The sequence below is a fragment of the Rosa chinensis genome, chromosome 6 (genome assembly GCF_002994745.2).
Source record: "Rosa chinensis cultivar Old Blush chromosome 6, RchiOBHm-V2, whole genome shotgun sequence".
Classification (NCBI taxonomy): Eukaryota; Viridiplantae; Streptophyta; class Magnoliopsida; order Rosales; family Rosaceae; genus Rosa; species Rosa chinensis.
Window position 1 is genome coordinate 16,458,422 of NC_037093.1, and position 14,279 is coordinate 16,472,700.

A 14,279-nucleotide genomic window follows, 5' to 3' on the forward strand; every position below is an offset into this window, starting at 1 on the left:
CATGCTTGACCGAGTGAGGTCGTATGATTTATCACCAATGGATTAGTCTTCCGCTGCCCTAAAAAAAAAATAAAAAAGAGAGAGAGAGAGAGAGAGCCAGTTGGCCTTTCAACTGAATTTTTTTTATTTTTTATTTATGACAACCGATCAACTGAATGTTGCACCTCCTCGTTAAATGCAAGCACGACATTTGGGGCCGACACAAATTCTAGAATATACATGAAATATTTTATCTTGGATGAAAGAATAAATATGAAAATTTCATATGATCTTTACTTATTCATACACAAACTTGGAACAATGTCAATATGGGTAAATCCTGGCTAGATATGTTATTCTTTTACAGTCATATGTAGTTTTTCATCAACAAAAGATCAGGCAATCGAAATTTTGGGAAAGTGATGTAGCTATAGATTTATCCAATAGTTGCTTGCAGCTCTGTTCTTATACTTTTCCACCGTTTGCTTCACTATAAAGTTTTTCAACTTGATCCTGCAGATGACATAATTCAACATACATATTTAGGATTAACTTATCAACGTTCCAACCATTTCTTAACTAAGTAGAAAATCATACCTTGTAATATTTGAGTAATTGCGGTCTTTTCAGTTTGAAAGTTGGGGTCATGAGATCCCTCTCTATGTCAAAGGGGTTTGGTTCCACATGAACTGCTTTTAACAACTCAAACCCTCGAAGCTGCAATAAAAATGTCTTGTAAGTCAGATAAATAAACTTAAGCAACATACCATGAAACAGGGATGGAGCTCATCCAAAATGTATTTTCTTGCCCTCATGTTTTGACACAATGATTTGTAGTCATCAGTCAAATGATGCTCAGCTGCCCAGTCCTCCAAGGCCTTTCTGTCAGGAACAACCACAGCAACAAGAAATGACTCGAAGCTGTTCCCATAAACCCAAATCTGCCGACCAGATGAAAGTTAAGATGTTAAGAAATCCGTCTGTAACTTCAGAAAACATGAAAGAAGGGTGGAGGACACTAGCACAAAATTCAAATGTAGCACAAAGACGAACACAATCTCATTTATTGATGAAATAAAGGTTAGTCCTGTCATTCATCATACAAGTAGAATACAGAAGTTAACGACATACCGATGTGACAAGGGGGCATTGCAAGTATTTGCTTTCAATGCTTTCCACAGCAACATATTCACCTTGAGACAGTTTAAATATGTTCTTTTTCCTGTCTATAACTTTCATTGCTCCATTAGGCTGCCATTCTCCAATATCACCTGTGATCCATCCACTCAAAATTAATCATCAACAAAAATTTTGAAGGCTCCATCTTGAAAAGAAACCAAAAGATTGAGCATCAACCAAAACGTACTCCATTTCTAGTTTTGTAGACATTTACCTGTATGGAACCACCCATCAATAAGGACTTCTTCAGTGAGATCTGCTCGCTTGTGGTAACCAGAAAACAAGGATTTTCCTCTTAGGCAGATCTCTCCACGTGGCACACTAGAAAGTGCATCATATCCCAGTTCTGGGACCGACTCAAGCCGTGCTTCAATAGTTGTCAAGGGGACACCCACAGTCCCAATCATAGGATAAACATTGCCAATGGACGTAAAACAGCCACCACAGCTTTCAGTAAGGCCTACAATATTTAACAAACTGATGAACTCTAGTTCTCTTCGTTTCATATATATCTGCTTCTGACGTGTCGTGGTAGCTGATTTAGAAAATTAAGGTTATTTGAATGAGTAAAATAGCATCCATACTCTACATCTCAAAGGTCAAACACATATATCGCGAATTAAGGTAAGGGAGCACAGCGAGTTGAATACTTATGCTCATATAAATTCCTAAATCTTCACTATGATTTAACTGATTATATGTTATATTCATTATGATATGCGGTCAGCCATACCATATCCTTGTGATAAAGTGCTGCAGCTGGTGACCCTCAAAAATTCCTCCACATGCCTGGGCAAAGGTGCAGCACCAGACAACATTATACGAACTCGTCCTCCTAATCCTTGTTTTATCTACCGCAAGTAACATAGTTTGTTAGAATGTAACGCATAAAATAGAAGTAATGCGTTGTTCGAATGTAAAACCAGATATTTCAAGAATGAAAATGTGAAGGATAGAATGACTGACCTTGTTAAATACAAGCTTGTCCAAGAGAGGTGCCGATTTTTCTTGTGGTAAACCATTCTCCAGATTTGCCAACTTGCTGCCATACATGTATTAGTTAGTTTATGGTAGGAATACAAATGCAAACTAAAAAAGGAGGTCTTAGTAAGACGTACTAGTTCTATGCATACTGGAAAAGGGTCTTCCACAGCACACCACCAGATGAAACTTTACTAGCAATACCTTCGGAAACAGTATTTAAGCCAAATATTAACAACAAAGAAATTCAAGGACATACGTCTATACAGTTCAAATTGATGAATCTGTTTTACCAGTGTATATACGGTCATAAACTCGAGGAACCTCACAAAACGTAGTAGGCTTTAGTTCCTGAAGGCCGTCCAGTAAAAACCTGACATCCTGCAAGTCCAACGGCATTCACATTGGACAGATGTTGAAGTTGGTATGTAAGTAAGAGAATACCAATCAAGTTTAATAAGGAAACTAAAGAAAAAGAATATAGCAAGAATGACACATATACTTACGCCTCGCCAGAAGCCTATTGAAGATCCCTTGTAGATGCAATAGCTCTCGATTATTTGGTCATATATATGTGCCAACGGGAGAAACGAAAAATATGAATCTTCTTCTGTACACTGTAATACAATTTATTTTATGTCAGTAGTCAATATTATTGCCATCAGGGAAATGTCAAATTGTTAATTGAGTTCAGTAACTAAACTTCATAAAAAAATATAATCCTTAACCATCTATTGGTAATACTTCAACAGAGTTACTTCAATTGTCGGAATTGAAGTAACCGAGTTTATGCAACAGAGTTATTGGTAATAGTTTGGAAAATAACTCACAGCAGGGATCTTGTTCTCTTGAACAAAAGCTATTGAAACTTCAGCATGGTTGATGATGAACTCAACTGCATTAGCACCTGCAACATAAACCATGAAATGTCAATCAAATAAATTTCAAGGGAAAGTGAAAATTCACCTTCCAATTTTCTCCCTACACCCCCCACAACTTAATTCCCAAAACGTCCCCTTATACCCTGTAGAATTCAAAAACTGTTTGGCATGTTTGGTGGTTGGCTACTAAGCTTTTGTTGTGGCTAGCTAGCAAACACTTGGTACTGTTCAGTAGTTTCCAACAGAACTGTTAGTTGTTGTGAAGAGTCCCATAGACAACTACGTACCAAGTATTCAGTAGCCAGCCACTGGACACAGCTCAATTCATATTTATAAACGATGGTGAATTGGTAGATTTTGAAAAGGAAAAAGTTAAGACAATTTAGAATTTCCCTTCAACTAAATTGAAGTTCACTATCTGCCATTGGAAAATGATACATGCACCAACAATTCTTGAAAAAAAAAAACAAGCATATCAAGGGTGTCGTAAAGTGGAACATATGTAACCGCATGGCTGTTACAGGCCTGTTAAAAAACAAAACAAAAGCATAAGGCTAAAAAGTCGCACTCTTTCTACTAAGATTCAGTCCCCAATAGTTCAATACTTCCACCAGTCACAAAAATGTGCTCTCAACAGTCAACATAGCATTTCTTCATTCTAGTGTCTTGCATAATATGCACGTATATGAAACAAAGAAATAAAGTATTCCTATTACCTCCATTGCAAGAATCCATTGGGGGCAATTTGATCCATATATACCACAACGATCTCCCTGCAAACATTGAAACAATTTTTTATTTTTTTATTTAAAAAAAAAAACAATCTTTTTCCATTGCACAGTTTCTATTCTCACTACCACTATACATCAACTCTATAACGCAGACACCTATATTACTAAGGACACATTTTCATCCATAAAAATGTTATACACACACAAACAAATATATACATACATAAATACAGGATTGACACCACGGCTTCTGATGGCCGAACCCATACGAATGGCTGCATCATAGACCGCTTGATATGTAGTCCACACAAATGGACCCGCCCGTCATTTTGCAGTAAACAAAATTGGCATTAGCATTTCCTATTAACAAAATTGAGCTCCTGGGTTTCAGTGGGTTGCTGCAATTGCTCAGATGGAAATGGAAGGTACCTTCTTATCGTTGACTTGGCGTTGACCAAGCATTCGACCGCTTGGGTTCCTCTAAGCAGAGTCACTGCCAGTGAAAACAGAGTTTCAGCCATCATCTCATACTAACAATTTGAATCCATTCACACCAGTGAGCCTTTTTAAGTCTGTTCATACCTATTTGTTCTTTGCCCTTGTAGCTAATTCTTGTCCAACTTATCACCTAGCCTATTGGCTCAGCTGGTTAGAGTGTCGTGCTGATAACGTGAAGCTCACAGGTTCGAGACCTGAAGGGGCCATTTTTCATTTACACTTTTTTCAATTTTTACCCATTTTTCTTTTCGGGCCATTTGACCTGTTTTCTGATTCTAATTTCTTCCAAGTTCCAATTAACAGACTGAAAAATTAATAAAAATATGATAGCTATGATTCTGCTTTTTTTTTTTTTTTCCTATGATTCTACTTTGCATGCATAATTCCCTGGGAAATAAACTCAGTAGCATTCACAATACATGCATGTGACACTCGATTTAACGTACATGATCAATCCCATAACACACAGAACAAATGTCTGATACCTGAGAAACTGCCACGATGACTCCAACCCCTCCGGTAATTCCAACAGCCCATCTTTAGTTAGATCTTGTAGCTTGTGGTAACCAGAAAACAAGGTTTTTCCTCTTAGGCAAATCTCTCCACGTGGCACACTAGAAATTGAATCATATCCTAGTTCTGGGACCAACTCAAGCCATGCTTCAATAGTTATCAAGGGGAAACCAACCGCAGCTTTCAGTAAGGCCTGCACGATTTAATAAAATGATGAAATGTAGATCTCTTTTTTTCATATATATCTGCTTCTGATGTGTTGTGGTAGCTGATTTAGAAAGTTAAGGTCATCTGAATGACCACAAAAGCATCTCATACTCGACATCTCATAGGCCAAACACATCTATCATGAATTAAGGTGAGAAAGCACGTTGAGTTAAATACTTAACCTTGTTTAATTTCCTGAACTTTCACCATGATTTAACTGATTCAAGTATATATTAATTATGTAATTATGATATGCAGTCAACTTAAGCAGAATCCTAACAACTTGCACCTCAAACATCAAGTATTCAAACAAATAGCTTATTACCTACTTTTGAAATGTGTAGAACAGTTTGGTAGGCAAGATAAAATCTCCAGAAAGAATACCACGTGATAATAGAAAACAAGAAAACGAGAAGGAAATAACTTTTATAAAAACGGAAGTGACAACAGTAAGAACACTAAAAATATACAAGGCAAGTCAGTCTTTGCACGTATATCGTGTTTAGTACAGTGAAATTAAATTAATTATGAAGATCCTAGTACCACAATATAAGACAACAGTGTCTTTAAGCATCTAACTAATTAAGATAATGTCAAAAAGCTTATAAGATAACTAACGCCAAGGATTTTGTTCTCGTAAAAAAGCTAATGAAATTTCAGCACGGTTGAGGATGAACTCAACTGCATTTGAATGAGGGAATAGCAAGTTGTACATAATGGATAGAGTCCGAGATTTTATGATAGTTCAGGACTAGTAATACATTATTACACTACAAGTAAAGATATCAAAAAAAGGGAGAATCTAAAATGTAACCTGTAAGTATTCGTCACATTGGTCCATAGACAATGCTTTACCAACATTGCTGCATTAGTACTATTACAGCTTTTCATTCTCCAGATGTGCATCAGTATATTTTACTTTGCAGTTGGTCACTGTTTGGGACGATAACTTTCCATTAGTCCTGCAACAGAATAATTGTTCATATGTCAGTCCTCTGTTTTGCTACAAATGTCTGTTATTATCTCTGAAACTACTGAAGCAAAAATGAGGAGTTTTCTAAAAAGGAAACGGTACCAACAAACAAATATTCATATTTTACATGACACTGGTGATTGGGCGAACCAGAAGAGGATGAATTAACTTTGGATATCACCTAAATTAAACTTATGTTTTTGTTGAATTAGTATTCTTGCTTCTCTGTTTAAATGGATTTTCTTTTTGTTTTACTCGGTATGTTTATCTTTAGTTTTTTTTTTTTCCACCATTCCAACAGCTATCTTCTTTGCATTTCATATGATTATTATTATAAACACAATATATTATGCTCAAGGATTTGTTTGCAGCCGACTAATAATTCAATAAACTGATTGAATTAGTTACAAGTTGATTGTCAAAAAAGCTAGAGTAAAAGCATTGCTAAAGGATAAACAAGCTGCACTTGAAACATTTGGAACTTATGTTGAGGTAGGTAGGAAACAATATTCTATTACTCATTTTGGTTGCTTTGTTCATAGTTCTTTGTCATTGTACTTCAAACACTCAATACATGGTTTTGGTTTTTGTTTACAAAGTCATTGACTGGAGATTCAAGGGACAAGCCATTTCTAAGGAGAGCTCTGACAGGAGTTTCCACAGTAATATGCCCAAATGTATGCAATATCTGGAACTTACTGACTTAATTTTGTCCTCCTATATTATCGCGTAAAGCATGCTCTATACATTATACATGGATCCCAATTCACCAACTTTAAATCACTCTACCTTTTATATTCTTACATCGTAATTTTCCTTTGAGCGTGATATTGTAATCTGTACCTACTGTTGCAAAGCCATTTAGTTTTTTAGTTGTCTTAATTTCTTTGATATTTTCACTTATTACTCTAAATTTACTTCCATACATCAGATTACAAACATATGTTTGCTTTGTAATGTAAACATCAGGAAACAACAAGGCCTACGTTAGTTCGAGAGATAACAGCTTTCAGCTGAACTTCAGAATGAGAGCTCGAGTTACAAGGCAATGGAGGCTTGCTTTGCCGCGCGATTTTTTGTTGTTAATGTTGCAAAAATGATGTTGCAAAAAGGTTATACTCTCCTGCACTGTACTGCCATATTTGTGTGCCACAGATTTCCTTTTCACTTTGTTTTGACAGTGATTATATCTTTGCCTGGTATCAGAAAAATGTTTCTATCAACCCTGCAATATAGGATCAATTTTCAAACCAAAACTTCAGGGGAAGTTTCTGGCTACAGAAAATTTCTTTCACACATCCAAGGTTTTGTCCTCTCCATGCTTCAGCATCATCAGTTTATTAAGTATTAATTTGTTAAGCAATTTTGATCTAATGTTCATTTGGGAGAGGTAACAATGATACCTTTTTTTTTTTCCTGTTAAGAATGTATACAGTAGCTCAACCGATGCATTTAATATTGTGTTTCTTACACCCTCCTTTTTTCTTGTTAAGAATGTATACACCAACTCAACAGATGCATTTAATATTGTGTTTCTTACACCCTCCTTTTTTACTGATTGCTATTCTGTTAAGAAGATTTGCTGCAGTGTTGCTTCTCTTCAGCATATTCTGTGGCCTTACTTCATAACAGTCTTGCAATCTCTTTGGATGATGAAAGGTATACTCATTTTACTTCAGAATTTTGTACCCTCAATTACTCAATTAGAGACAAGACTGACTTAATACAGTTTGCTACTCAATTGATTTTGTTGTTGATTTTGCTAGGATTGTTTTTCATTTCATGTATTCTTTTTTATTTCAGTTACATGCAATCTTATTTCTCATTTGATATTCCAGGCGTTATCAAATACCAATATCATAGTGATGCTGTGCTTAATACATGCAGTATTTCTCTAGAGAAGCAATTGACTTAGTTTGAAGGACGTGTTTAAAGAAATAATCTTAGTTTGGGTGTTTGTAGAGAGAATTTATAATCAACATGTAGGAATAGTGATAATTGCACCACTATTATGCGAACGTCGAACTTTAACAACAAGGTATTGTTTACCTTTTACATGTGATCTATTAGTTACTCTCTGCATAAGAGGTTCTACTCATTGCTCTTAATTCTCTATTCTTCCAGACACTTTTGAACTTTACTTGCATTGATCACTGGATTGTTGTCCACTTCAGCTTGACTTTCGTAATAGTCGTGTATTAAGAATGCAAAAAAAATTTCAATACCCTCATATCTGATTTAAGATTTAGGGCTAACACAAAAAGTTGAATTGCTTCTTCAATCTTTTGGATTAGAAATATGCAAACATGCCTAGCATCATTGCTCCATATCGTGGTGTACCTTACTACTAGAAGAATGTTACTACGTCATTGTTTTCGTGCTTGAACAGGATGTAGTACTGGGAAAGATGCAAACTATCTTATTATCTTATTGGTTCATATTTCGAAAAATCTTCTGCTTACATACAGTATTGCTAATATAGGTTAAATATTCTTGCTGAGCTGCTGTGTTTTGGGGATCGAGAGTTCTATAAAGATTGCTGAAATGCAAAAATAGTTGAGGAGGTAAAACCACCTTCTTATTGGCACTTGCCGGAAAACTGGACAAATCCCTAAGGTGAATATTTGAAAACATACATGTACAAAAGCTCAACAGCAACAAAATGAAGGTTGACAAATGTCATAAAATATGAAGACTTTTGTTTACCTCAGGTTACAGGGGAGATTCCATACAATGATTACAAGCTAGATCAGTTTGTTCCTCAAAAAACTCCAGCGTACAGAAGCCAACACAACCTTCACGTACCTGAGATGATTGTAAGAGAAACAATCGAGTTTTCAGCCCGCTGTCAACGTATTGGAAGCAGAGCTGGTACATTCCTCATCTCCTTTGAATTTTTTTTTTTCAGGTTAGTTCTTCATTTCCATCATTGACATGTGAAGTCAGATTTGCTCATGCAAATATAATACTAGAGGTTAGCAGGAGAGAAAAGGAAGCAGGAACTGTTCCTGATCCAGATATTGACACCTACATGAAGGTAACCATAAAATTGAACGGTATTGCCTTTGATAAATTTATAATGCTGTTAGAAATAGAGATTAACATATACAATGCTGGCAGGCAATCTCAGTTGAAGGACAAAAGAAAAACCTCCAAACTCACTGTTTTGAAGGTAAATTCTTCTACTAGATATTGATTTTCATATAGATATTTAAGCCCTGACTATTCATTGGATCGGAACAATTAGCTGTCATGATTTCTCTCTGCTTTTCCTTTATCCCAATTGTACGTATCGTTATGTTTTTTGTCTGTATCAGTTGATCTTCTGTGGTTTTTCACTATTAATCCTAAGCTGTTACGATATGCAGTGAACGCTAGATGTGGCACATCTCAACACCAGATGAGGCACGTCTCAACACCAGATGAACCAACTGAGGGAATTTAATGTTTTTTCTCATGTCCAACCATTTTTGTAACCAATATCAAAAGCAACTTTGGTTAGAATGTTGATTTTGGAAAATCGTCAATAGCCAAGCTTAGTCTGTTTGGAACTTTGATTTTTGAAACATGTAAATATATGAATCTGGTTAGAACACCAGATTTTGAGATACGTAAACATATATTGTTCAATAAAAAATGTACACATATACCTTCAGCATCACACGGGATGTCTACCTAGACTCCAAGTTAATCTATATGGCAATTTGTCAGTTCAGTTTATCTTCACCCTCACAGGTAAGTGAGTATGAAGCTCTTGAGGAAGTTTCAGGCTTTGGAAGGCGAAAAGCTTGCAATGGAAAAACAGATTAGGGCATTGAAGGGAGGAATTGATGAAATTAGGAACAGAGAATCAAGTCATACTCCCGCAGCAACGCGCGGGCAACTGTTGCTAGTAATAATTAGTTTATGGCAGGAATACAAATGCAAACAAAAAAGGAGGTTTCAGTGAGACGTACTAGTTATATGCATACTGGAAAAGGGTCTTCCTCAGCACACCACCAGATGAAACTCTACTATCAATACCTTTGGAAACAATATTTAAGCCAAATATTAACTACAAAGAACATAGAGACTCAAAGCTTTGCATCAAAACTTTAAATGATTACAGGCCTGGGATTTGGTGGGAAAAAGATGAGAGCTAGCCATGAGCTAAAAGATACATCGTTGGACTCAATATGGTTAGAAGAGAGGAGATATTACAAAGTCAAAGGGCACATCAGAGCTTAAATTAGAGAAAAGAGTTGGGTTACTTTTTCCATTGCATGCATAATTCTAATGCAAAGCTGCAGAACATAAAACTCTTGCAGATTAATCATTCTTCTGCTCAAATGATACAGTGAAATATGCTTATTAACAAAAGACACAACTCTATTTCTATGCAATTTCATTTTTGATGTGTCGTTGTGGAAAGTAAAACTTTTTGGGACTAAATATTGCCTCTTACATGCATTGTAAGTTCTCAATATATTTTTCAAATGTTCTATGTTCAGTGATGACGCCAATTTGTTTTATTTCTGCACCATTATTGAGAACTTAAAAAGAAAAATGGTCCAAAAGGAATAGCAGATATGCAGCTATAAGCATTCTGAATCAAATATGCAACTGCTGGAGATTGAGCAGAAATTATGTGCAAATGGAAGAAGAAGATCATGAAAAAGAATATTGAGTAGAGGTATTGTGGAGTCATTGTTTTACTGTTGATGTATTTGTGGATTGGTTTAGTAAGAGAGAGTAAGGTACTAAGGTGGAGAAGTTGAGCATAAGGTGAAGAAGAGGGAGGGTATATGTTAGTGCACAGTTAGGTGAAAGGGGGTCATTTTAAGGTGGAAAGACCATGTCATCGAGAACACCATAGTGTAACTCTTTCTTGGCAACTAAGAGGAATAGAGAGGTAGGGAGTTCTGCTTGGCAGGGCAGGAAAAATAGAAGGATATGTGAATGAAGTTAGTGGGGTATGAGTGGGAGAATAATGATTATGATTCAAGTGTATTGCTTATTATTTGGTGCAAACTTTACAGAACAAGGCTTGTAATTCAAGTCCTCATAATATAGGCAGTTACAGTATGACCAATTTCTGCCATACATTATTCTTTTATGAGATCCTCTGATACAACATCTCAACAGAAAAGAAATTATGCCACTACCATAAGATTTCAAAGTTAACTGTAAATTTCAGATAATCTCCATGTAAATCAATCAAAATCATATGCATGTGCTTAATATCGTATTTAGAAGTACCTCCATATTAGAATGAAATGGGGTTGTGATCATTAACTCTACAATTATCCAATTACACATGACAACATACAACTAAACAAAAATTATATATGAAATAGAATCAGAAAACAAAAATTGGAAATCAAATAATCACCTTATAGAGAATGGATGATTATCAGGTTGAGCATGACTATGATTTGAAGCTAGTTGTGGCCGTCGTGTCAGAGGTTGCAAATCCCTAGGTGGGTTTTTCTACTGAGATAGCATAGTAGGAAGATTGTAAAACGAAAACGGGGTACAAACTCATTAAAAGGAAAGCTGGTATTCTAAGCTGGTTAGAGACAAAATTACTCTGACTATGAGTGTGTGAACAAAACAGCAATGAAATCAGTGAAAAGGGTTATGGCATGCTTCACGTAGTCCAGATCACCAAGGTGTGCCCTTCTCAATCATCTCCTGGGTGTTGACTACCATGTAGCCCATGAAAAGGGAAGCAGAACCACCAAAGATGGAAGAAGCAAATTGCAATCAGAGAAGGATGGACACGCCCATAGAGAGCAAGCCTACATGGTTATGGATCACATTGCTCCAAACACCAGATAAATCTATGTTTTACAGGACCAAATCCTCCCCCACCCTCTCTTCTTTGGTTGATGGTGAAGAAGATCTTGCTGATATTTCACCTATCTCAGCCAAGACTTCAATCCTCAGTCCCAAATTAAGCTAATGCATCTTTGAATTTCTTGACCTGTAAAACAACCCAATTAGCATAATTCGAATCATAAATACCCACTGATCCTTTTATTGAATATTACAAACCAACATCAACAGGAATTGCAAAGCTTACAGTGGCAATGGTGCAGCTGAAGCTACATACTCGCCCTTCTGCCTCTATAAAACCTAAAGAATGGTATCACATGAATGTGGAGACCATGGCACACAGTGTTGGGCTCTTCATAGTTAACCTTAGAAAAATTGCATCTGGAATCTGTTCAGCCAGCTGACAAATCTGAACAAATTCATAAAACTATTGGTAAACAGATATTCCAAAATGCTCCAAGCTAAAATTAGATGTGCTATAATTTCAAAAGGGGATTCAGTAGAAGCAAAACTGGACCATTTAATAGCAGTTGTATAAAAAATAGTGTCATAATAACCAAGGATCATAATAATTAAAGTGATAAAGTGATATACCTTGGGTACATATTATTCACCACAACCTCTAAAATTCTCCATACTCTTCCACGTCATATTTTTCATGCATGACACCTGTTTTCTTGTAGGCTTTATAATTGGTTCTGATCCACCTTACAGCAATGTCTTCTCCCACTAACTTTGCTTCTTTTGATCCAGACCTTGCCAGGCCTTCAGCTATCATGTGTTGGATCGGATCCCAATCATTTGGAAAGTCCCTATTATTACAATTTCCATTAGGCCACATAAAAGTTTAAAGTAGGTAGCTGATATTCTGAAAACTTGAAAAGCCAATACGAACAGGTCTTAAAAAATTCCTGAACTACTAAAAGCAGTTAATATCGTATGGCAAATGACTCGATACCCAAAAATGAAATATATGAAAAATACCTTGGGATGGAGAGGTCTACAAAATTTGATGGCTTGCCCTGCGAAATTGCAACTGCCTTCGAATTTGAAAGAGCAATACTTTTTTCCCAAATAAGAAATTCACCAAACTTTGACATCCCAGGACTTTGTATTGTATGTGAATATCTGATACAGCTGCTATTGCAGCAACACAGTAGGCCAAGACCTGTATAAATGCAGGAGGTTTAGACATTTTTTTTTCCAAAGGCCTTGGAGTCCCACTTTATTGAAAACTCCAATGCTATGTCAACCGAACCTTATTCTCCACTGTGGGAGGCTTTGAAGCTATGTTCTCAGCAAACTATCATTTAGGAATTCAGTTAGTCAGTTTCAAAGCAGTTAGGGATTCATAAAATTCCATCAAGTGCAGGTCAATAAATAATTACCTTTTGATCCACATAATAATCCAGAGTTCACTTACCTCTCTTGAAATAGTGGCGTAATGTCACAAAACTCTGATAAATCAGAAAATCTAGCTGCAGTAATCATTAGTGATGCAACAGCTTCCTTAGATTTCTCAGGGCATTCCTTGCAATGACAATAAGGGAGCAAAGTAAACATTATAATGAGTTAACCTGTCCTTCTTTTAACTCATTAATGAAAGAAAGGTTTCAAACAAAAAAAAAATTCATTTCGTTTAGCAGGAACTCAAACCATCTACCTGACGTACATTATTACATGATTACGTCGGGTCAACAGAAAAACTGAAGTAATGACAGAATCATCTAAAGTTTCAAATATTTCATGGCATGAATATCTGTACACCAGGACCTAATCAAACTTCCTCCAATGAGTCTTTGCATCTAATACAAATTTACATCGCATATAATAAAATTAATCAACCATGTGAAAGCTGACACTAAGATTAGCAATCCATGAAACCAAACTAATTAAGCCAAAGTAAGGGCCTTTATTCTTTCTCGCCAACATTTCCAAGGGCCACAGGCGAATGTTAGCAGCTGAATCCGAAATCAAAATAGCAGTTGCGTATTAATAGAGTAGCAGCGTACCTTTGTCTCTGCATGACTGAAAGATGCTTTCTTTTACACCAAATCAAAGCATGGCTCAACGAAATAGTGACACGAAGAGTCGGAAGAGAGTTGGATTGTGGGGATATTCCAATAAACCAGAAATGTTGGATTAAATCTAATGTTTGCATTGATGAGTGATTCTTGTCCTCGATCCTCTACAGGCCTAGAAGACCATTCCGACGACTTTGGAGGCCGATTCTAGATTCCAAATGGTTTCTGCTATCAAAACAACAAAGCTCAGAATCCCAAGCTTAATTTCAGAAGAAGAAACAGATGCATAATTTTTTTTCAAAACCAACCATCTTCTTCCTCCTCGCTTCTAAAACAGCTTTTCCTAGAAACCGAGGAAGTATAACCCAGAAACTGTTTTGATTAAGCAATCTAAAACAATTCACTAATCGATTAGAAATGGAAAGATTCGGCCTCTAATCTCAAAACTTCATAGAAAGCAACATTAGCCCAGCTGTATTGCAAAGAGTGTATTGAA

At 36.1% G+C, this 14,279-nt stretch overlaps 1 protein-coding gene across 1 annotated transcript; it reads right to left on the bottom strand.

The window, feature by feature from the left end:
* Nucleotides 1–362: 362 nt before the first annotated feature.
* On the bottom strand, nucleotides 363–5,934 carry LOC112171894 (long chain acyl-CoA synthetase 2). The gene is given in 17 exon segments (XM_040508235.1): nucleotides 363–492; nucleotides 577–696; nucleotides 789–920; nucleotides 1,111–1,250; nucleotides 1,373–1,618; nucleotides 1,892–2,009; nucleotides 2,125–2,200; nucleotides 2,277–2,343; nucleotides 2,433–2,520; nucleotides 2,646–2,756; nucleotides 2,970–3,046; nucleotides 3,497–3,545; nucleotides 3,737–3,793; nucleotides 3,983–4,072; nucleotides 4,181–4,244; nucleotides 4,735–4,955; nucleotides 5,784–5,934. Coding segments are annotated over 15 exon segments (1,452 nt in total). The 5' UTR covers nucleotides 4,214–4,244; nucleotides 4,735–4,955; nucleotides 5,784–5,934; the 3' UTR covers nucleotides 363–444.
* Nucleotides 5,935–14,279: the final 8,345 nt, after the last annotated feature.